Source organism: Rutilus rutilus, assembly GCF_951802725.1.
Source record: "Rutilus rutilus genome assembly, chromosome: 2".
In the NCBI taxonomy this organism is placed as follows: domain Eukaryota; kingdom Metazoa; phylum Chordata; class Actinopteri; order Cypriniformes; family Leuciscidae; genus Rutilus; species Rutilus rutilus.
The window spans coordinates 46,710,213-46,733,559 of NC_140210.1; the positions used below are offsets into that span (position 1 = coordinate 46,710,213).

The 23,347-nt window shown below is 38.2% G+C and overlaps 1 protein-coding gene across 1 annotated transcript in view; it reads left to right on the plus strand.

The window, feature by feature from the left end:
- Positions 1-587: 587 nt before the first annotated feature.
- Positions 588-23,347, plus strand: part of LOC311279448 (adhesion G protein-coupled receptor E3-like) — a gene marked incomplete at its 5' end in the record, with an annotated part of 37,336 nt that continues 14,576 nt past the window's right edge. Inside the window, 9 exons of the mRNA XM_084390962.1 lie at positions 588-780; positions 1,437-1,556; positions 7,679-7,860; positions 7,970-8,131; positions 19,595-19,819; positions 19,897-20,129; positions 22,489-22,555; positions 22,641-22,732; positions 22,810-22,972. Of these exons, the coding sequence (XP_084247088.1) occupies positions 588-780; positions 1,437-1,556; positions 7,679-7,860; positions 7,970-8,131; positions 19,595-19,819; positions 19,897-20,129; positions 22,489-22,555; positions 22,641-22,732; positions 22,810-22,972 (1,437 nt within the window). The remainder of the gene's footprint in view (positions 781-1,436; positions 1,557-7,678; positions 7,861-7,969; positions 8,132-19,594; positions 19,820-19,896; positions 20,130-22,488; positions 22,556-22,640; positions 22,733-22,809; positions 22,973-23,347) is intronic.

The following is a 23,347-nucleotide window of genomic DNA, read 5'->3' on the forward strand; positions in this document are numbered from 1 at the left end:
TATTACTGATGTTTTGAGCCAGTTTTTCAGGAAGTGGTGATTTTGTTCTCTTGAACACATGGAATGGAAATGGTGATATTTTATGCAATATTCTTTTTTTTTTTTCTCAATTCGTAACTGGAAATGGTTAATTAGTTCAAAGTGTAGTGCAATAAAATGTGCATTGTAGATATCCGTTATGTAAAATATAAATGTGCTGTTCTACTTATTGTTGCTAGATTTGTGTTGTGTGTCTGTACTAACATCACTGAACCTTCACAGTGACCTTCAGTGCAGTAACAATACATGTTTGGCTCTCTGTTAATATTGAAAAACATGATCAAAATCAACAGCCTACTGCTTTCACAATTGTGATTTCAGGACTGTTTCCAAAATCTTCTTGAGAAGATCGAGAACATCACATCACAAGTGCTCTCTGTGACTGTAAGTCTTCAAGAGAAAAATAATCAAATAATCAAACATTTGTCAGTTATATACTGTAGATAATATATGATTGACAAAACAGTGCTGTCTTATTTGCTCTGTTGACATTTACTGTGACACTGTTTATCTGATCAATAAATTAGACTGTGACCAACATTTTGACTATGGCCTTCAACGCTTCAGAGAAGATTTTAGAGTCATCTTCATCTTCATCATCATCATCTTCATCATCAGTCAGCCCAGCTGTACTAGCCTCCTATGGAAACCGTATCTTAAAAACCAGTGAGAAACTCATCTCTACATTGGTGAAGCCGACAGACACGAGTGACAGTGTCAGTTTTACTCTTGCTGTTGTAGGTGAGTGGAGAAACTGTTATTATTGATGATGAAACTGAGATTATATATGATATCAGGGAGTTTATATAGTCTAGAGACCAGAGGTGGATCACGGGTGTGAGACGGTGAGGATGATAAATGCAGCTACAGTAACTACATAATTGTGAAGAATTACAAATGTTTTAGACAGTGTTTTCTGCTCTTTTTGTGTCTTTTGTTGTTGATGTCAAAGGTCAGTATTTTGGTTCAAAGTCATTCATCATTTGGTAGAAGCTCGTCACATTAGACAGATTCCGGATGGACAGGTCGTGTCCTGAAAAACACTCATCCTGAAAAACAATGAAAAATGTTTGATTTTAAGGACATTTTGGACATTTGGATTTGGAAGCTAAACCAGTTGGGAACTGAAGCACTTGTACAGTAAATGACTATACAGTGTACTGTAAGATTTAACATTCGACCTCAAGATGACCTTACAGTTAATAGTGATTCATTTAATCTGCTAACTGAATAAATGTAAATATAAGTAAACCTGAAGGAAATGAAAACCCAACAATAGTGAATATTCATTTTATTTGTTTACCTTTTGTGCAAATTCAATGGAATTGGACTTTCATAAAAATAATGATAATTGTAAATAAATTAATATATCACATAAACTGTTTGTTTTGTATCAGAGGTTGAAGTCTTCATGGTTGGACCCAGTGTCACCTTAGATAAAATCCCTCGACTTGACACAACAAATTCTTCTGTGGACATCGATCTCATTGGGATCGCCAAGAACAACAATGAAACAAGTATGTGAGATCTTTCTGTAGATTTGAAACATATTAGAAAGAGTTATCATCCCATTCCCACATAGCAACATTGTGTCGGCCCAAATCCGGCCCACATCTGGCACATGTGGAAAGATGATCTGGCCCACATGCAGCGTGGAATGACAGCCCTTCACTGTAAAAAAGAATACATTGATTTTATTAATATCTAATTCATAAAAATGAGGCAACAGATTACAAGCAATATTATGAATTAAATTTACCAAATTAGAATTGAGTAATAATTAATCAAATGAATTCCTTAAAAGTTAACCATTTAAAATGAGTAAAATGTACAAAATATCTTTTATTGCCAACATTGAAGACACCTGGTGTTAACAAGCAGAATCACTGAAGGAGAAAACCATAATTAAAGTCACCATTGTGGAGATCAGTGTGTGTTTTAGTTGGGCTCTTGACCTTAAATTATTAACTTTAAGTTTTGTTCGGCTGCTGTACATGAGTTATAACAGCCAGATGAACAAATAGAAAAGATGATCTGATGGTGTTGGTTGTGATTTAACATAATCATTATTTCACAATCATTAGACCTGAATCACTGAACCTCATATAGAGTCCAATTTATGAGTTAAGTTAACTTTATTAATTACAGCAGTATAATATTTTTAGCCTTTTCAATGAAATCCAAATAATCAAATCAAGAATAAAAAATAAATAAATATATGTTTTTTTTTTGGGGGGGGGGGGGTTTAGGCACACACACATATCAAGATTTTGCGTATGAATCTCAGCAATGGTGACGAACAGATCACCTCTGAACATAAGCTCATTATTTATTCATGCAGCAATGCATGATGGGAGCCATGAATGAGTTTTGATTGGTGGAACCCAGAATGCAGGGGGGGGGGGGGGGGGGGGGGATTCTCTTATCGATTCTTGATAGCACTGTGTGGAAAAATGTAGTCATATGCTTTTTTTTTTTTTTAAACAAGTGGTTTTCTTTATTTTGAAGTTTAAGCTTGAGTTAGCAAACTGTACTTTTTTATATAATTTATGTAATAAATATAACCTTATTGTAAAGTGTTACTGATTAGTTACACCGATTCAGACGTCACCTGAGTTCACTGTTGGAAAGATTAGTTGTTTTAACCATTCATTAAAATGAATCGGTTCAAAGGAGTCATTAGTTCGCGAATTGGACGTGTCGTGCGCGTTGTGTGATTATGCCAGCAGTTAGGACACTGACATCCAAGATTTGTGTCAACATAAAAACATTTCATCACTGTATAGTTTTATTTCGTTTAATTAAAGTGTTGTTTAAGTCAGCTGAATGTCCAGAACACTTTTCAGAGAAGATAAGTAAACTTATTTAGCAAAATTCACACCCAGCAGTAATTCAGAAAAAAAAGGTCTTTCGACCTTTTACCACCGTGTCGATTTATTTTTGATTAATATGTGCGTGCGAGGGAGAGAGAGCAACACAGCGCCTAGTTAGAGACGGTGAAGTCGTTTACACAGAGAGTGCGCGCGCGCGACCGGCTCTCTCTCTCTCTCTCTCTGCTCGTTCTTTCAGTTAAACATACACCCTGTCACAAACGCAGCCGTTCATCTACATTACTCACCGATCAAATAAGACTTTGGCGGGACAAAAAATCATTTTGGTGGGCGCTAAAATGCAGGAAAATTCATGCGCGAGTTTCCATTAGACTCGCACGGTAGCCAGCCGTCTCATCAAATGGCGAGCTCAGCCAGAGCCCGTCTACGGAGAGCCTTGGCACTCCCTATTCAGCCCCATTGTATTGATTTTGGTTGCAGTTCCATTAGAATTCCACTGGGGGTGATCGCGAGCGAGTGCAGACTGAATGGGAGTCAATGGGGCTATACGGCTAAATGTGTCTCTTTCACCCGATTGCCATTGAGAAATCTCAGATTTTATTGAAGGCTTTGCAAGTTCAACATAGGTTATAGGTCGAAAGTTGAATGAACGAGTACTTATTTCTTTTCGATTTCTTACAGGTTGAGTTGTTGTTGCCCATAACACGCTAGCATTCTGCTAATGACGTCAGCATTCTGACGTCATTGACATTTTAAAAGACTTTTTAAACCAAATAAGTGGCTCTAAAAAATCTAACACCCAGCAATGTGTAATTTCTTTGCATCTCCTTTCGAATACAACATTCAAATTACTAGACAAAAAATTATATCCTGAGAAAAGTGGATTTTGAGGGTTTTTCGCCATAGACCTCCATTCATTCTGCACTCGCTCGCGAGCGCCCCCGCATGGACAGAGACGTGTTACTGCAGCCAGTCCAGAAACCGGAAGTAAGCAGAGAGTGCCAATTCTCTTCCTATTAGACATTCTCTGGCTCAGCTCAGTTGACGCTGTGTGCTTCAAGATTCTGACGCAAGTCCTAAGATTCCAATTGGCCAAGAGAAAAAGTGCTAAGATTCCGATTGGCCCAGAGAAATGTAAATTATAAGAATTATCCAATAATGTTTCGCAATTCTAGCCTGCATGGCAGTTACTGTGAGAAACAATATACCCCCCCCTCGAAAAAAAACTCTCCGGTTCTACGCGATTCACGTAAATGACCCAATTGACCAAGAAAACGGCGATTGTCGCCGAAAAGCGACAAGTTTGCAGGTATGCAGGTCAAATTATTGTGAAATAATGATTATGTTAAAACACAACCAACGCCATTACATCACCTTTTCTCTTTGTTCATCTGGCTGTTATAACTCATGTACAGCAGCCGAACAAAACTTAAAGTTAATAATTTAAGGTCAAGAGCCCAACTAAAACACACACTGATCTCCACAATGGTGACTTTGATTATGGTTTTCTCCTTCAGTGATTCTGCTTATTAACACCAGAGGTGTCTTCAATGTTGGTAATAAAATATATTTTGTAAATTTTACTCATTTTAAATGGTTACCTTTAAAGGAATTCATTTGATTAATTTTTACTCAATTCTAATTTGTTAAATTTAATTAATAATATTGCTTGTAATCTGTTGCCTCATTTTTATTAATTAGATATCAATAAAATCAATGTATTCATTTTTACAGTGTTGGGCAGCTCAATCCTGTGTGCCAGATCTGGGCCACAAGCAGGCCATAGCAATGCCACATGTCAGCCAAGAGCAAAGAAATAAACCAGAACTGGACCTTATCTGAGCCACAAAATCTGTGTATATTAAATATGGAGTCATCTCAGCCTTAATAAGCCTGTTAACAAGCAGAATCAGTGAAGGAAAGAAGAGAACAGAAAAAGAAACGAGCAGAAACACAAGAACTAGTTAATTCAGTTGATTTCATCTGAGGCTGTGGCTGAAGTCAGTTGTAGTTCTTGTGTTTCTGCTCGTCTCTTTTTCTGTTCTCTTCTTTTCTTCAGTGATTCTGCTTGTTAAACAGGCTTATTAAGGCTAAAATTACTCCATATTTAATATACACAGATTGTGTGGCTCAGATAAGGTCCAGTTCAGGTTTATTTCTTTGCTCTTGGCTGACATGTGGCATTGCTATGGCCTGTGTTACATACAGGGGCGGCCTTAAGCATCTGGGGGCCCGTTTCAATAACTAATATGGGGCCCTGCCCACATAAAATGTAAACATGAGCAGAAAAAGCAAGGATTCTTTTTGGTTTGCATCATTATTTTATTACGCGCACTTTTCCTATTCAAATTATTTCCCTGCTCAAAAAAAAACAACGTTTTAACCTTACGAAAAAAAGGCAAAGTATAAACACAAACTACCGGTATTTATTTACTTCAGATCACCATTCGCGGGGCGGTAAACGTCGCCATGGTAACCGCGGCGCGACTCAAGTTCGACCAATCAGAGACGTCAGTGTTTTGCTTAGAATTATGGGTAGTGTTGTATTTCTCCAGAAGATCGCAAATAACAAGGTTGATTTTTATACTTTGTGGCTTTTATAGGAGCAGAAACTTTAGTTTCACAACCCCGTAGCTCGTGGTCAATCTAACTTGGATGGTTTAGGGGTCTCCAACCTTTTTTAGCTACTTTTTAAAAATGAAAGTGGCCGAGAGCTATATGCAATAATTAAATCTCTTAATAATGTCTCATAACTCTCATATTAACTATGCTAACTGTTTTAGACCTAAACGAGTTATTGTAGGCCTATATATGTCACCCTTAATTGACATCTAAAAAAAATTATTATACTGTAAAAACACATAATTATTGTTGATTTTATAGTGCATCATAACTAGAGATGAAATGGTATGAAAATGTAATTTCATGATTATAGTGACCAAAATGAGCATAGTTATCACATAATCCTGTTCAAAAAGTACTAATACTACACAATAAAATCAATTCACCAACTTTTATGTCGAAAACCAGCAAATGACAAATAAACTTACCATCAATATGCACTTTTTGTTTGCATAAACATTAAAATAGTAACATTAAAAATGATGGCCAAATTTGAAAGGAGTGTCTTGCAACATGTTATCTACTAACATGTACAAGTTCAAATAAAGTTTTGACAAAAAACTTTTTATAAAAAGATAAACCTCGCATATTTCAGCCTTTAAATCGTTTTTATAAAAAGAATGATTAAAAAAAGACAAAATACTGACATTTACAATGCACATTAGCTTATCTTTTATTATTAATAGTAAAATTCGTTCCGATTTTCCCGTGGCGTCTGTCGTTGCTATGTACCATGCGCTCTCCACAACGACAGAGAAGTTTTAATAGCTGATGGATTTCCACTACCGATAAACGCTTGCTGTAGCTCTGCTAGAAGATTTATTTACGGAGAAGAAAAAAACACCCGTAGTTTGGGTGCACCCCCATCCTTCATATTGACTCGCGCCTGGAAAAAATGAGCGCGTCGCTTCAATTATTTGAAATAACGAACTTGAGCGTGCAAAAGACGCGATATGTGAACGGCCCTTGGCGAGCTACCTCCAATCAGGCCACGAGAGCTCGCGAGCGACGTGTTGGAGACCACTTTAGACATTATGTCTGAAAATAAATATCCTATAGGGAGAAAATGAATGGGATTTTCCTGTTCTGTTGGGGGCCCCCTTGGAGGGCGGGGCCCGTTTCAATTGAAACGGGTGAAACATAGGTAAGGCCGCCTCTGGTTACATACTAGGATGGCAGCAAATACAGGCATAGAGTCATGGATCTGTTTCAAGCATTTATCTGAAACCCATTTAAAATAAATTTACAGCTCACTATATCACAGTCGTTTATTTTGTTTTCTAGATCTTAAACAAAGAGGCTCACATTCAAATCACCCCAAAACATGTTAACCACAGTAGCCTGATGATACATCTCACTGTCCTTTGGGCATGGCCATCTCGACTGGCCTACCGCACACGCACACACGTAGTGTCTCTGTCACTGTCCCAAAAGTTCGACGGCGCGAAAATCCTGGAAAACATCCAAAAGATATGGCATCCACTCCCGAGAAAGTCCACGAGATATGTGCAAAGAAAGGGATCCAAAAAGTGAGAAGACATATGGTCCAACCATGTCCCTCGCGATAACGGAGTGCATCCGAAACTTGTGCGTCATCCCACCGAAGTCACGCTTATCCAGAATGTTCTCCTCACAGAATTCACGCGCTATCACATGTGATCAAGAATGAACCAATCACAAAGCGTGCTGAGATGATCACTAGCCATTTGACTGTATCCGAAAGTCGTTGACCTGTTCATGAACTCTTTTCTATGTTTTAAACTCTGCTCTCCGTGCAGACAAAGCATGAGAGGATTAAAACATTGATAACATCTTTACCACTGTATATTACTTATTCTTATGTTATTGCAATGTACTTAATCAGACAAATAGATGACATTATGACAAAATAAAATACAGAATCATATCAAAATAAAACAAAACAATAGGGAAATAAAATGTAAATGTGGGTTCATCACACCTGCTTGTGGCCCAGATCTGGCAAACAGGAGCGGTCCGCCCAAGGGCCGTCATTCCACGCTGCATGTGATCATCTTTCCATGTGTGTGCCAGATGTGGGCCGGATCTGGTACGTCAAAATGTTGCTTACCACTAAGCCACATTTGCTTATTATTTTTATTTTTATTTTTTTATTGTTGTTGTTATTGTTGTAGTATTGCATTTAAGCTTCTGTTTCTGTCACACAGGATCAGCTGCTGTGGCTTTCATGAGTTATAACACAATGGAGAATCTACTGAAGCCAGACTTCTTCAACACATCAAATGACACGATTAAAACCATGATGTCCACTGTGATCTCAGCTACTCTTCCCAAAACCACCAACACTAAACTCACCAAACCAGTCAACTTCACCCTCAAACACATCAGAGTGAGAGACTGTAATGTGTTTTTGTCCAACCTGAGAACTGATGAACATCTGAAAACATCTAATATTCAGTGTTGTTATATTTTCTGCATGTTCTTTCTTCTTTTTGCAGGAGTTTGACCCCAACGGTTCTCTGTCCTGTGTGTACTGGAATATCAGCGAGTGGATTGTAGATGGTTGTTCTGTTTTAGAGACCAACAGCAGCTACACTGTGTGTTCCTGTGTTCATCTGTCCACATTCGCTCTCATCATGCAAACCAGCCGGCCACCAGAGGTAGGGCTGGGCGATATATATCGTGAGATTGTTATGCGCATCTCGTCAGTAAAGCCGGTTAATTGATTAGTAGTAAATCACCATCACCTGCTTTCAGATGGAGCGGCATTTACTACACAGAGCCGTAGTTAACTGATAAGCTGAGCCATATCGCATTAATATCGCGGACGTATCGCCAGCGATAATTAATGCGATATGCCTCAGCTTGTCAGTTAACTACGGCTCTTTGTACACAGCAAAAACTTCAGTGTTAAATTAACACTCCTGGGAGTGTATATGAGTCCACACTCAAGAGTGTTGAAATTAATGAGATAATTAAGTGATTAATTTAGTGATGATTGAGCATTATTGAAGACACCTGATGTTAACAAGCAGAATCACTGAAGGAGAAAATCTCAAATTGTAAGCCACCGTAATGGCGATCATTGTTTGCTTTAGTTGGGCTCTTGACCCTTATATTATTAACTTTAGATTTTGTTTGAAACAAAGAAAAAAAGTGATCTGATGGTGTTTGTTATATGTGACCCCGCCTGTGAAACCCCGGCTAAAGTCGCAGAATCGAATTATGAGTTAACGAGCATCAAATAGTCATAGCCACAAAAATGACAAAAATAGTCCATGTGTGTTTATTGCTGTAAATGATAGTACCAATGGTTTTGAGATGCAATACTTACATTTTCATTTATAACATGATAAATACTGAAATTAATGATTTTATTGACACTACGTTATACTTTTGCGGAAAAAAAAACCCGGACGTGGGCTTCCTAAACATTGATTTCAGACGTCTCTGGGTTTATTTCACGCAACAACACTGCTGATTCGTATATCAGTCGTTTCAGGAACTTCTTTTCGGTGTATTTTCTATTAGAAAGAGTAAAACAGACTTTAATATCAATCCGCGAGCGCCGGTAATCAGGTCAACACAATGAAAAAAAAGAGAGAGATGTCAGCCGCGTTTAGATGTCTGTGGTGATTTTTTTCTTGTCATAGCCAATATTTTAAGAACTGCTTAGTATTCTGCCAATAATATTAAACTTATTTTAAGGACATTTTTGGCCTGCTACGTGTTATTTGCTGGATGATGGTAACTTACGTTAATGCGTTGTTTTGACATGGCCATGGCTTCGCCGGCGACACCGAAGTATGAGCAGAATTATGATTTAAACGGTTTTATTGCGGATTATTTTCTGGAGGATGATTGTGATGATGAACAGGACACTTTGACGAAACTGACGAGGAATTTGATGGTAAGTTTTTGTTATTATTTTTTTATGCTAAATATGTAAATGTATACTGTCAGTGTCCAGCCTTGAATGGATCCTCTCTTTTAAGAGGGTAGCTGTTATGGGTATGTATGGTGGTTTTCGTTTTATCTCTTGTTTTGTAGGTGGCCGCAGCGGAGATGAGGTACAGCTGGTCCATATTAGGAGGTGGAGATATATGCACGTAGAGGCAGACGGGAGGGGAGAGACATTATCATCGTGTTTACCTCGCGATGAGGAATCATGCGTCTGCTAGGAGTGCTGGAAGATCTCACGATTGCTTAAACATTTATATAAAGTTGTGAAACCCCTAGAATTGTGGAATAAAATTACATTCATTATATTGATCTGCCGTTTTGGGTTTTACTATATTGTTGCGGCCACGAGCGGTTGTAACAAATGGGGGCTCGTCTGTTTTCCCTCTTCCGTTTGTTTCGCGTGATAGACATGCGTTTGTTTGATTTGATTGTCGTGTTGTAGAACCCGTCGGTAAATAGGAACACCTGTTGGTGTTTGCAGCAGCTTAGCTGTTTGGGATAGTCACTGTTTTTTTTCAGTATTTGATCACAGATGTTCGTCACTTGTCCATGTGAAAGTGAGGTAGGTGAGTTAATTTAAATTGACCTGCATTTTGTAAGTGATATAGAAATGTTATTGAGGTAATGTTTTACTCTTGTTTGACATTTGCTTGGTAGACTGATAAAAGCAGTTGAGATCCAATGTTATCGTATAACGTTATAAGAGTGTTTACCTTTTTGCGTAGTAACTTATACGTTGTTTGTTAGTCTCCGTTAACGTTGCGTGAGATTATTGCGAGGTAAAATTTAACTTTGTCTTCTCATTGGTGGCATTTCCCTTGTTAGGCTGAAGCAACGCTTGCGTTGACCCTTTATTATTTTAGTTTGTTTTTTTTGTGCTGACGCTGGGTTGAGGGCACTGCCGTTGTACAGTCTCTCTCTGGTTTGTCCGAGAGGGGTCTGTGCTGTCGGTATTAGAGTGCTTAAAGTCACTTAGCCCTTGGTGGAAGCACGAAGTTTAGGGTTGAGTTAGTGTTTTGTGTAGGTAGTGGGAAAGGTCACTAAATGTGAAGTTTGAGAAGAATAATACAAATAAAAGTTGTTTTAGAAGTTGACAATTGTGCTTTCTAAGATGACTACTTTATTGGATGAGTTTTTTGAGGATCCTTCTGAGGAGAGCTTTAATAAACTTTCTAAAAAGCAGTTATTGGAAGTAGCAGAAAAATATAATATTAGCCTTACCACAAAAGACAAGAATTTAAAGGAGGGTTTAGGAGTTGTTGTTAAAGCTGCTCTTATTGATTTGGGTATTTTTCTATCTGGATCAGAGAAACCTTTAAGTGCTACTGGAGATGGTAATGTTCCTGTTTGTGTTCCTTCATCTATGTCCTTTGCGCAGCAGAAGGAATTGTTGCTCTTACAGATGGAGAAGAGTCGATTAAATCAGGAAGTTGAGATGCGAAAGTTGGACCTTGAATCCCAAAGGTATGCTTTAATTAGAGATGGTAAGCTGGGATACCACTCTGAGGGTTTGCAGGCCCAACTAGTTAGTCCGGCTGCAAAAGCTTTTGATGTTGCTCGTTCTCTTAGCCTTATGCCAAAATTTGACGAGGACGATTTGGATACTTTCTTTACTTTGTTTGAGCGGTTGGCAGGTATTATGGAGTGGGAAGATTCTGAGCAGACGCTACTTTTGCAGTGTGTGCTATATGGTAAAGCCCAAAAAGCATACTCCACTTTAAGTGTTCGTGACAGTCAAGTTTACAGGAAGGTAAAAGACGTGGTACTGAAGGCATATGAGTTGGTTCCGGAAGCTTACAGGCAACGGTTTCGGACTTTACGAAAAAGTATGCAGCAGTCGTTCACTGAGTTTGCGAGAGAGCTAAGGATTCAGTTTGATCGTTGGTGCTCTGCTTCACAAGCAGATGATTTTGATTCTCTCTATGAGTTGTTGTTGTTGGAGCAATTTAAAAACACCTTGCCAGAAAATGTGGCTGTTTTCATAACAGAGCGTGATATTCAGAATGCAGAGGATGCTGCCATCCTAGCTGATGAATATGTTTTGACTCATAGAGATCTTAAAAAAAATCATTGGTGTCGTTTTAATGATTCTGTGGAAAGTGCTCCTATGGAGACTCGTTTTTCTCTGCCTGGTAATGTGAAGTTGGAGAAAAAGTCAAGAAGTTCAGTTGATAGAAGTGACCAGTGTGCTTATTGCTTGAATATAGGACACTGGAAAAAAGATTGTCCAGCTCTTAAAGCAAAAACGAACCGTTCTAGATTTGAACCAAAATCTGCTCTGGCTGTGCCTTCAGTTATTGAGGTGTCTGTTTTACCCGGTGTTGATGTAAACTCTCTTCAGGAAAGTGAGGTGTTAGGTAATATAGAAAAGTTGAGCTATGCTCCTTTCATTACTGACGGCTTTGTATCTCTCGTCAGAAGTGATGAGAAAGTCCCTGTTAAAATTCTCAGAGATACTGGAGCTTCGGAAACATTTATTTTAGAGTCTGTTCTAAGTTTTTCTGAAAGTTCCAGTACGGGAAGTGAGATGTTAATAAAGGGAATTGGGTTACAAGTTCTCCCTGTTCCATTACACAATGTGGTACTTGAATCAGATTTGGTCACTGGTCAGGTTACTGTAGGGGTGAGACCTTCTCTGCCAGTAGAGGGCATATCTGTTATTCTGGGCAATAATTTAGCTGGAGGGCGTGTTTGGGGGGATGTACCACCCCCTCCTATTGTAACAGATTATCCTACTTTACCAGAGCAGGCTGGTGCTGATAAACAGTTTCCTGATGTTTTTGTGACCTGTGCTGTTACTCGTGCAATGAGTAAAAAGGTGTCTGAAATTCAGGAGATGAAGCTTAATTCTGGTGGTGGAAAAAGGCTAAAATTTCCTGGTCTTTTGCATCTTTTTCCTTCTGTTTCTCACCAGGAGTTGGTGTTGGCGCAACAGGAAGATTCTACCCTGAAGGAAATGTTTTCTGCCACATTGTCCATTGAAGAGGTTGAGAGTGCAGCAAGAGGCTGTTTTATTGAAGATGGGATTCTGCTAAGGAAATGGTTGTCTGGTGCGGATGTATCCTTGGGTGAGGCCTGTATCCAGGTGGTTGTACCAATGTCTCTTCGAGATATTGTGTTACGTACTGCACATGGAGACATTGTGGGTCATTTTGGGGTCATAAGACTTATAATTATTTGTTGCGTCATTTTTATTGGCCTCGTATAAAAAAAGATGTAAGAGAGTACATTAAAACTTGTGCAACCTGCCAGCTTACAGGAAGGCCGAACCAGCGTTTAAAACCTGCACCGTTATATCCAATACCAGTGATTGATTCACCGTTTCAGCATCTGATTGTAGACTGTGTGGGTCCGTTACCCCCTTCTAAATCAGGAAATACTTATCTTCTCACAGTGATGTGTCAGAGTACCAGATACCCTGCTGCCTATCCTCTTCGCTCAATAACTACTCGCTCTGTTGTTAAAGCTTTGACACAATTTATTTCTGTGTTTGGGATTCCTAGGGTTGTTCAAAGCGACCAGGGATCCAATTTTACTTCTCATATGTTTCAGGAAGTTTTACAGCAGCTTGGAGTGAAGCAAAATCTTTCCAGTGCCTATCATCCACAAAGCCAGGGGGCGCTGGAACGCTTCCACCAAACATTGAAGTCGTTGCTGCGGGCCTATTGTGTGGAGTTAAAGCGTGACTGGGAGGAAGGTTTGCCCTGGTTATTGTTGGCGGTTCGTGAGGTGGTACAGGACAGTCTTGGGTTTAGTCCAAACGAGTTGGTCTTTGGTCATAGAGTGCGTGGACCACTGGCTGTTCTCCATGATGGACTGAAGGGGGGGCCTGATCCACCTCAGGGTTTGCTACAATATGTTGATGGTTTTAGACGTCGATTATTCCTAGCTGGTCAAATGGCTAGGGACAATTTGTTGAATAAACAAAAAAAGATGAAGCGGTTGTTTGATCGAAACACAGAGTTTCGTGTGTTCTGTCCTGGTGATCAGGTGTTGGCCTTGTTGCCTCTTCCAGCTTCTCCATTTTGTGCAAAGTTTTTGGGGCCGTATACAGTGGTACGTCAAGTTTCCGACCAAAATTACTTGATTTCATCACCTGAGCGGAAGAGATGCACACAGTTGTGCCATGTTAACTTGTTGAAACCTTTTTATTCCCGTTCTATTGTGTCAGAAAAGGTTCCGGCGGCAGTTGCTGTTGCTTCATCTGTAATGGAAGTTCCTGAGGATGTTAAAGCACCTGAAGATGGCATGTTGCAACCCCGTCTCAATAACTCTGAAACGCTTAACAACTTGGAGGAGTTTGTACAACATTTGCCTCTTCATCAGAGAGTTGAATTGTTAGCTGTGATTTCAGACTTCCCTGTGTTATTTTCAGATTCACCTTCTCGCACTCATTGGATAGAGCACGATATAGATGTCGGTGATGCAAAACCAATACGCCAGCGTTTTTATCGTGTCTCCTTGGATAAACAACGTCACCTTGAATCTGAGATTAAATATATGGTGGAAAATAACATCGCAAAACCATCCTTCGCAAGTTGGGCATCGCCTTGTTTATTGGTGGGAAAGCCAGATGGATCATACCGTTTCTGTACCGACTACCGAAAGGTAAATAATGTAACGAAACCAGATTCTTTCCCATTGCCCCGAATGGAAGATTGTGTAGATTCTGTCGGCTCCGCAAAGTACGTAAGTAAATTTGATTTACTGAAAGGATATTGGCAAGTGCCTTTAACCACTCGTGCACAGGAAATTGCCTCATTCATTACCCCTTTTGGGCTATATTCGTATTCTGTAATGAGTTTTGGCCTTCGAAATGCACCCGCCACTTTCCAACGTTTGATGAACCGTGTAACTTCTGGCTTGGATGGTTGTGCTGTTTATTTAGATGATGTGGTGGTTTACAGTGACACATGGGAGCATCATCTTTTACGTATCCGGGCGCTTTTTGAACGTTTGGCAGAAGCTAGGCTCACGTTCAACTTGGCAAAGTGTGAGTTTGCCAAGGCGACTGTGACCTATTTGGGGAAGGTAGTTGGGCAGGGTCAAGTGCGTCCAGTGCGCGCTAAGGTCTTGGCCATTGATCATTTTCCTCCACCTAACACAAAACGAGAGCTTATGCGGTTTTTGGGTATGGTGGGCTATTATAGGAACTTTTGCCCAAATTTTTCATCAGTGGTAGCTCCTTTAACTGATTTGTTGGAGAAAAATGTCAAATTTGAGTGGACCATTCAGTGTAAACAAGCTTTTGAGAACGTAAAGCTGTTGCTTAGCACTGCCCCTGTGCTGGTTGCTCCACGCATTGGACAACCTTTCCAGATCCAGGTTGATGCCAGTCAAGTTGGGGCTGGAGCTGTGCTTTTACAAACTGATGATAATGTCTCTCCCCTCCCGTCTGCCTCTACGTGCATATATCTCCAGCTGTACCTCATCTCCGCTGCGGCCACCTACAAAACAAGAGATAAAACGAAAACCACCATACATACCCATAACAATGTAATGCTAACACATATCTGTGATGCAAAAGTAGTGGATTTAAATGTTTATTACATTTGTTGATGGGGATTGAGTCAGTTTAAATGAATTACGTTTATGGCATGATGTTTATTTGTTTCATTACACTCTGAATTGAAGTCTGCTTACCACCTATAGGCTGTTTCTTGTTCCTATGCTCTCCCCTCAATTAATCAGATCCAGTCTGACTAAACTGAAAAAATATTTTCTGATATTTTCATATAAAATGCTTCATTATCCATTTTAAATGTGGAATTAAACCCACTTCCCATTCTTGCATGTTACACAATCATGTTTTTAGGTATCTTGCTTTGAATTGAAAAAAAATATCTTTGCTTTTTCAGGCAGTGACCAACATGACGAGGAGGACAAGCCAGTTTTGGTGATCGAACCCCAAGCTATTTGTCTGGCGAACATGAAGAGTTCACCAGCAAGAAGAATTTGCTTCGAATGCTGGAAGTCCAGATGTGAAACTGAAAATCAGTTTCTCTTGCAACTGCAAGTATTTCAATGGGGAAAAGTGTTCTTTATTTTTCAAGGAGGGAGAGTTGCTGTCACTCAGGATTTTATTTTGCATCTAGACAATTTTAGAATGTGTACAAAGTTTGAGACTGACCTGTTAAAGGGATAGTTCACCCAAAAATGATTTACTCATACTCACCCTCATGTTATTCCAATCCCGTATAAGTTTCTTGCTTCTGTTTAACAAAAAATAAGATATTTTAAAGAATGTTGGTAACCAGACAGTTGGCGGCACCTATGGAAGTCAATGGGTGCCGTCAACTGTCTGGTTACAAACATTCTTTAAAATATCTTATTTTGTGTTCAGCAGAAGAAAGAAACTCATACAGGTTTGGAACAACATCAGGGTGAGTAAATGATGACAGAATTGTAGTTTTTGGGTAAACTATCCCTTGAAATTTTATTTATTTATTTATTTTTTACTCCAGATTTACTCAATGTTACACCGTGGGCCAGTAAGAGAATGATAATTTCAGAGAATGAGAAATGGTATGTTATTTAATTTATATATTATTGACATTTCACTGATATTTCATTTTACTAATAAAGTTATACAAATCATTCCACTGAATTGACATGGTAATTGTTGCTATGATCAAGCTCTTGTGGTACCCCCATTCGTTTCAATGTGTTTATGCTTTTAGCTTTTTGGACATGTACATCATAATAAATAGATCTGTTTTACAAAACTTTAAGAATTTTTCCACTGATGTGTCATATATCACTAAAAAGGGGAGAATCTCAGCTTTAACCCAGATAGCAACATTGTTTCGGCCCGGATCCGGCCCACATCTGGCACTTGTGGAATGCGGATCTGGCCCACATGCGGCGTGGAATGACGGCACTTGGGCGGACCGCTCCTGTTTGCCAGATCTGGGCCACAAGCAGGCCATAGCAATGCCACATGTCAGCCAAGAGCAAAGAAATAAACCAGAACTGGACCTTATCTGAGCCACAACACCTGTGTATATTAAATATGAAGTCATCTCAGCCTGTTAACAAAAAGAATCACTGAAAGAAAGAAGAGACCAGAAAAAAGAGATGAGCAGAAACACAAGAACTACAACTGACTTCAGCCACAGCCTCAGATGAAATCAACTGAAGAGAAAAGAAGACATTAAATCTGTGAAGATCTCAGCAGAGGAGGATTAAACAACTCCACAAACAGCATTACCAGCTTCACTTATTACTAACCAGACTGACTTTATTTCTGTCAGACGTCTACAGAAGTTTTTATTGAGAATTAACAGAGTTTTAACTGTAATGTGTTTCTTTTTTAAGTCACCATAACAGTGATTCATGTTTCCATTAGTTGGGCTCTTAACTCTTAGTATATCTTATGTCTTTTTTGGCCGCTGTGACAGTGTGTTTGTCAAACACATTTACAGCAGCAAAGAAAGCTGAAGTGAAATGAGATCAGGTGATGATGGTTACCTGTTGATGGTTTTAATAATCATTGTGAAATAACCTTTAATCACTGATGTTTTTTGGACTCTAACACTTGTGTTAATCCATTAATATTTTCACATCACAAACCCTGTGTTACTGCAGCACGAGATCCAGAAATATTATAACAATCAGTTAGAAGACTTTATCAAACATGAGTAGGAAAAAGTCAGTTTAATATGAAACACACAGACATCAACAATCAGCGTATAAATCACAACAATGGTGACAATCAAATGTACTTTGCTGCAATGCATGCTGGGTACCAGCATAGTACAAAACTCCCAGCATGCATTGCAACATGAATAAATTATGCAGCTGAATTGTCCTATAATTTTGTTTGATTCTAAATATTTGCTTTTATTTTTTGCTGTTGTTTTTGTTATGAATTATTAGCTTTTCAGTGATGTTCTGAATTAATCTGTTTATCTGAATATTTGTGATTGTCACCATTGTTGAGATTCATACGCTGATTGTTGATGTCTGTGTGTGTCATATTAAACTGACTTTTTCGTGCTCATGTTTGATAAAGTCTTCTAACTTATTGTTATTATATTGCTGGATCTCATGCTGCAGTAACACAGGGTTTATGATCTAACAATATTACTGGATCAACACAAGTGTTAGATTCCAAAAACATCAGTGAAACAGGCTAATTCATGATGACTATAAAATCATCACCAGGAAACCATCATCACCTGATCTCGTTTCACTATAGCTTTCTTTACTGCTGCAAATGTGTTTGACAAACACACAAAAGATATAATAAGAGTTAAGAGCCCAACTAATGGAAACACTATTCACTGTTATGGTGACTTCAAATGAAACACATTAGAGTTAAAGCTCTGTTAATTCTCAATAAAACTTCTGTAGACGTCTGACAGAAATAAAGTCAGTCTGGTTAGTAATAAATGAAGCTGGTAATGCTGTTTGTGGAGTTGTTTAATCCTCCTCTGCTGAGATCTTCACAGATTTAATGTCTTCTTTTCTCTTCAGTTGATTTCATCTGAGGCTGTGGCTGAAGTCAGTTGTAGTTCTTGTGTTTCTGCTCGTCTCTTTTTTCTGGTCTCTTCTTTCTTTCAGTGATTCTTTTTGTTAACAGGCTGAGATGACTTCATATTTAATATACACAGACTTTGTGGTTCAGATAAGGTCCAGTTCTGGTTTATTTCTTTGCTCTTGGCTGACATGTGGCATTGCTATGGCCTGCTTGTGGCCCAGATCTGGCAAACAGGAGCGGTCCGCCCAAGTGCCGTCATTCCACGCTGCATATGGGCCAGATCCGCATTCCACAAGTGCCAGATGTGGGCCGGATCCGGGCCGAAACAATGTTGCTATCTGGGAATGTGTTATAAGTCACATATGCAGGATAACTATGGATCAAATGTGTTGCAGTTTTAAATTGGAATTTCTCAAAAATATGATTTTCTGAGGCCGAATTTTAGCAAATCTTTGACATGGCCTTACTCAGTCAATTTTAAAGATATCAAGGTTATATTTTCACAGAATGTTCTTTACATTGTGTAGGATGACTTTATGTAAAAAACACTGAATCACAAAAAAATTACTTTAGCTGGGTTTTCACAGGCAGGGTCACATATTATGACAATCATCATTTGAACATTATGTTTTTCATTTATGTTGTTGGTTACAGCATAACTGTGATTCTGCATAAATATCCAGAATTTTAGATATAATAGAAAGAATTTCTAAGAGAAAGGAGAAAAAAAAAAAACTTTCTTTTAGGCACACACAGACGTCAAGATTCAGTCTATGCATCTCAACAATGGTGACGAGCAGAATATTCAATTAGGACAAGTAAATTACATAGACAATTCAGATCATAATTTATTCATACCGCAATGCATGATGGGAGCCATTAATGAGTTGTGATTGGGGGCAGCCACTGCAACATGCTTTATTATTGTCACCATTGTTGAGATTCACAGGCTGATTATTGATGTCTGTGTTTCTAAATAAATTCAATTGAAAGTGTTTTGATCAGAACAATGTTTATTAAATATTTTGGATTATATGATAAATACTGAAAATGAAGCTGTAGAATCACAGAGCTGCAGCTCACAAGTTAAATCAAACTATCTCAATAAGTATATTTCAGATCACAGCATGATTATGTCTAAACATAACCAGCACTATCAGATCACACTTTTCTTTGTTCATTTGACTGTTTTAAATAAATAACAGCAGACAAACAAAATTTAAAGTAAACATATAAGGGTGAAGAGCCCAACTAAAGCAAACATTGATCGCCATAACGGTAACTTACAATTTGAGATTTTCTCCTTCAGTGATTCTGCTTGTTATCATCAGGTGTCTTCAATAATGCTCAATCATCACTAAATTAATCACTTAATTATCTCATTAACTTCAACACTCTTGAGTGTTAATTTAACACTCATATTTTAACACTTTACACTCTTGAGTGTGGACTCATATACACTCCCAGGAGTGTTAATTTAACACTGGAGTGTTTGCTGTGTAGTAAATGCCGCTCCATCTGAAAGCAGGTGATGGCGATTTACTACTAATCAAGGAACCGGCTGTACTGACGAGATGCGCATAACAATCTCACGATATATATCGCCCAGCCCTAACCAGAGGTACAAGAACATTTATAGTGAGCACTGAAGAACAGCACAGATTTGGCACTCATGTAGTCTGACATGTTTTCTCAGAGCGACTCATTGCTGGACCTGTTGAATTTGGTGTGTGTGATCGTGGGGCTGGTGTTCTTCAGTTTGGCCCTGTTGACCTTTGCCCTTTGTCAGTGGAGTCCTGGAGTGAATAATGTGGCTCGAATCAACCTCTGCATCAGTCTTCTGTTGGCTCACCTTCTGTTCCTGCTCACACAACAGTTCCTGAGCCTCATACGCCCTCATCAGGTGAGAATGATGAAGGAGCCCTACAGCTCAGCACAGTCTCACTGAGAATCATCATAACCGTCTCTCATGATCTCCAGGTGTTGTGTGCCGTGATATCAGGTGTGCTGCACTTCCTCTTTCTCTCTGGCTTTGTGTGGATGTTCATTGAAGCTGTGCTGCTCTTCATCTGTGTGAAGAACCTATCACAGATCAGCTCCAAAAAGAGGGAGGTGCTTAGCAGTGGATTCATGTGTGTGATTGGATATACGGTTGCTCTGGTTGTGGTGGCCGTGTCTGTCGGGCTGCTTCCTGAAGGATACGGCAGCGAACAGTGAGTTATTGTTGTTGTTGTGTTTTTAAGTTCATTTGATTTTGGAATTAAAGGGAATTAAAGCAGCTCGGGGCTTTTGTGACATTTCTTATCTGATAAAAAATATTTTTTTACACATTGTAAAAGCACAAGTTTAAAAAGACTTAAAATGTCAACACTAGACATAGTATTTCTGACACATTCATTCAGTTCTTATATTACACTGTTAGACCTTACCAGTTTTTTTTTACAGTAAAATACTGGCAACACTGTTGCCAGTAATTTACAGTTAATTGTACAGTTCTTTACTGTAAAAATGCACTAAAACTCAAGTTAACTAATTTCACTTGCAGAAACCGACTGCCTTAAATTGACCAACCGTCATTTAAATGTATTAACTAAAATGTAAAACGCATTAATAACGTGAGCAAAGTATTAATGTGAACTTATTTCTTTTGAAACCACAAAAAAACGTTTGTAAATAAAGAGATTTCCACTGGATCAGCAACTACAGAGTCACCGCCTTTTAAATAAAGCAACATGCAGCATATCATCAATGTTTGTAGATCTTCTCCTGGACTGAAGCTCAGGCTCTACTCTTCTGCACAATGGTGACACAAAAAACAAGATTTTACAGTAAACTACTGGCAACAGTGTTGCCAGTATAAACCTGTTTTATAACTTACAGTTTATTACTGTTAAAATACATTTTGTGGGTGTGTCTTTTTATCTTACACTGTTAACCCTTTCAACCCCACAGGAAAATCCACACTACAAAGAGTAAAAAGTAACATTGAGACAGTGTTGCAGTGAGATAATTAAGGGAATATGTAAGTGATTGTTGAGCATTAGTGATGAACACCTGCTGTTAACAAGCAGAATCACTGAAGAAAAGAGAAACACAAGAACACAAAATAGAGAAACACAATAACTACAACTGACTTCCAGCCATTACACATTATTACACGTATTATTAACCAGTATGACTTTATTTCTGTCATACAGAAGTTGTTATTGAGATGTTTAATTGAAAATGTTTGTTTGAAGTTACCATTATAGAGATCAGTGTTTGCTTTAGTTGGGATGCTGATGCTAAAACATTAGTTTTTCTTTTGCTGCTTGAGCTGTTTTTGTGCAAGTCACACTTGTGCACACACACAGTTTATGAATGATTGCAGTTATAATGCTTATGATGACAAAGTCATCATATTGCCTGTTCATTCACTATGGAATTAATTCTTACTCATTCAGAGTTTAATTCTCAATCAAAAGTGTTACATTAGCACTACTGTGAAACCACAGCAATAAATTACTATAACTCATTTTTTTTTAACACATCATGCATAAACCAAAAAAAACAGAGCTACACTGTATTTTAGAAACACAGAGATATCACAATTTAGCACATGAATCTCAACAATGGTGGCAATATTTCTTTTTTTTTTTTAATTATTATTCATGCAGCAGTGCATGCTGGGATTTTTATATTATTCTGGAACCCAGCATGCGTTGCGACATGAAACTTTTCACCATTGTTGAGATTCATATGCTGATTGTTGATATCTGTGTGTGTCTGAGTCAAGCAGGAGTAAAATAAAATTGAATGCACTATATGATTGTTATTTTTCAGAAGACCTGATAACAGAAATATTGACTTCATTTTGTAGATTCACAGATATATGCTAAATATGAAATACCCATAATTTCAATGAATATATACAGGAAAAATCTGACATGTCCAGAATGAATGTGACATCATCACAAAAGAATAAAAACACCTGATCATCTTCCTCTTGACTTTTTCTTGCCATAACAAATGTGTTTTATAAACTCACTGTTACAGCAGTCAGAGAGAGATGAATGGTAAGAAGTCCAGGGACAAGAGACCAACTAAAGCGAATACTGATCTCCATTATGGTGACAACAAACTTTATTATAAACTAAATCTCTGTTAATTCTCAACAAGAACTTTTGTACATGTATGAAAGAAATAATCGTAAACTGGTTTGTAAACTGGTTTCACACTCAGTATTGCTGGAAGTCAGTTGTAGTTCTTGTGTTTCTCTTTTTTCTGTTCTTGTTTCTCTGTCCTTCAGTGATTCTGCTTATCAGGTGTTTATCAGTGTCTCAATTCACTCACTTCTTTTCATTCAAGTTGACTTTATTAGTGAACTAGGGAATAGTGAATGAGGGTATAGGGTGTGATTGGGAAAACAGCCTCTGAGTGTCGACTTTGAGCGCTGTTAATTCACAGTATATTCCTGTAGGCTAGTTTTGTTTTCTACAGTATATTACTGTTTTAATGGAAAATGGTATGATATTGTCAGAATTTGGCCTTTTTTTACAGCAAGGGTTAACAGTGTATGTTTCCTCTAAACAGTTGCTGGATTAAAATTGATAAAGGTTTTATCTGGAGTTTTCTGGGTCCTGTTTGTGTCATACTAGCAGTAAGCACATTTCTTATTTCCTCATGATTTTAATTTATATTAAAGGGAAAACAAGGTGATTATTTACTATTTTTCTACTTTTCAGTTAAACATGATTCTCTTCATCAACATCATCATCAATCTGAACTCAACTCTCCAAAATCTGAACGCTGAAGTTTCACAGATGAAACAAACCAAGTAACAAACATGCAGATTCAAAATCACTCCATAGAAAAAAAGTAGTCAATAAAAACACTTTAACTCTTTCTCTGCAGGATTATGGTATTTAAAACACTGGCTCAGTTTGTGATTCTTGGTTGCTCCTGGATTCTGGGTTTCTTCACTAATGGCAGGAAGGAGCTGGAGATCCTCTTCCTGATCTTGAACTCCCAGCAGGGAACCTTCATCTTCCTGGTCTATTGTGTCCTCAATGATGAGGTCAGACATCACTCACTTTACCACCATATTCCATTCAAAACTGAACATGAAAGAATATTACAGTTATTTTCTTATTATAGGCAATCCATGACTTTTATATAAGGAAATGTCAGAGGCAGTTTTTTAATCTGTTACTATTCTTCCATTTCCTTCCTGTGACGCAATGTTAAAATGAGCAAGTGTCAGAAATTTAGATAGCAACGTTGTGACCCAGGCCCAGATTTTGTGACGAAATGTTCAAATGAGTAAAAATTATTCAAACTCCAACTGTCAGAATATAAATACAGAATATATTTGATATGTCTGTCTGTCTTCATGCATAGCATTACTCCTCTCAAACTCCAAGTTTTTAAACTACTTCAAACTTCAGTGATT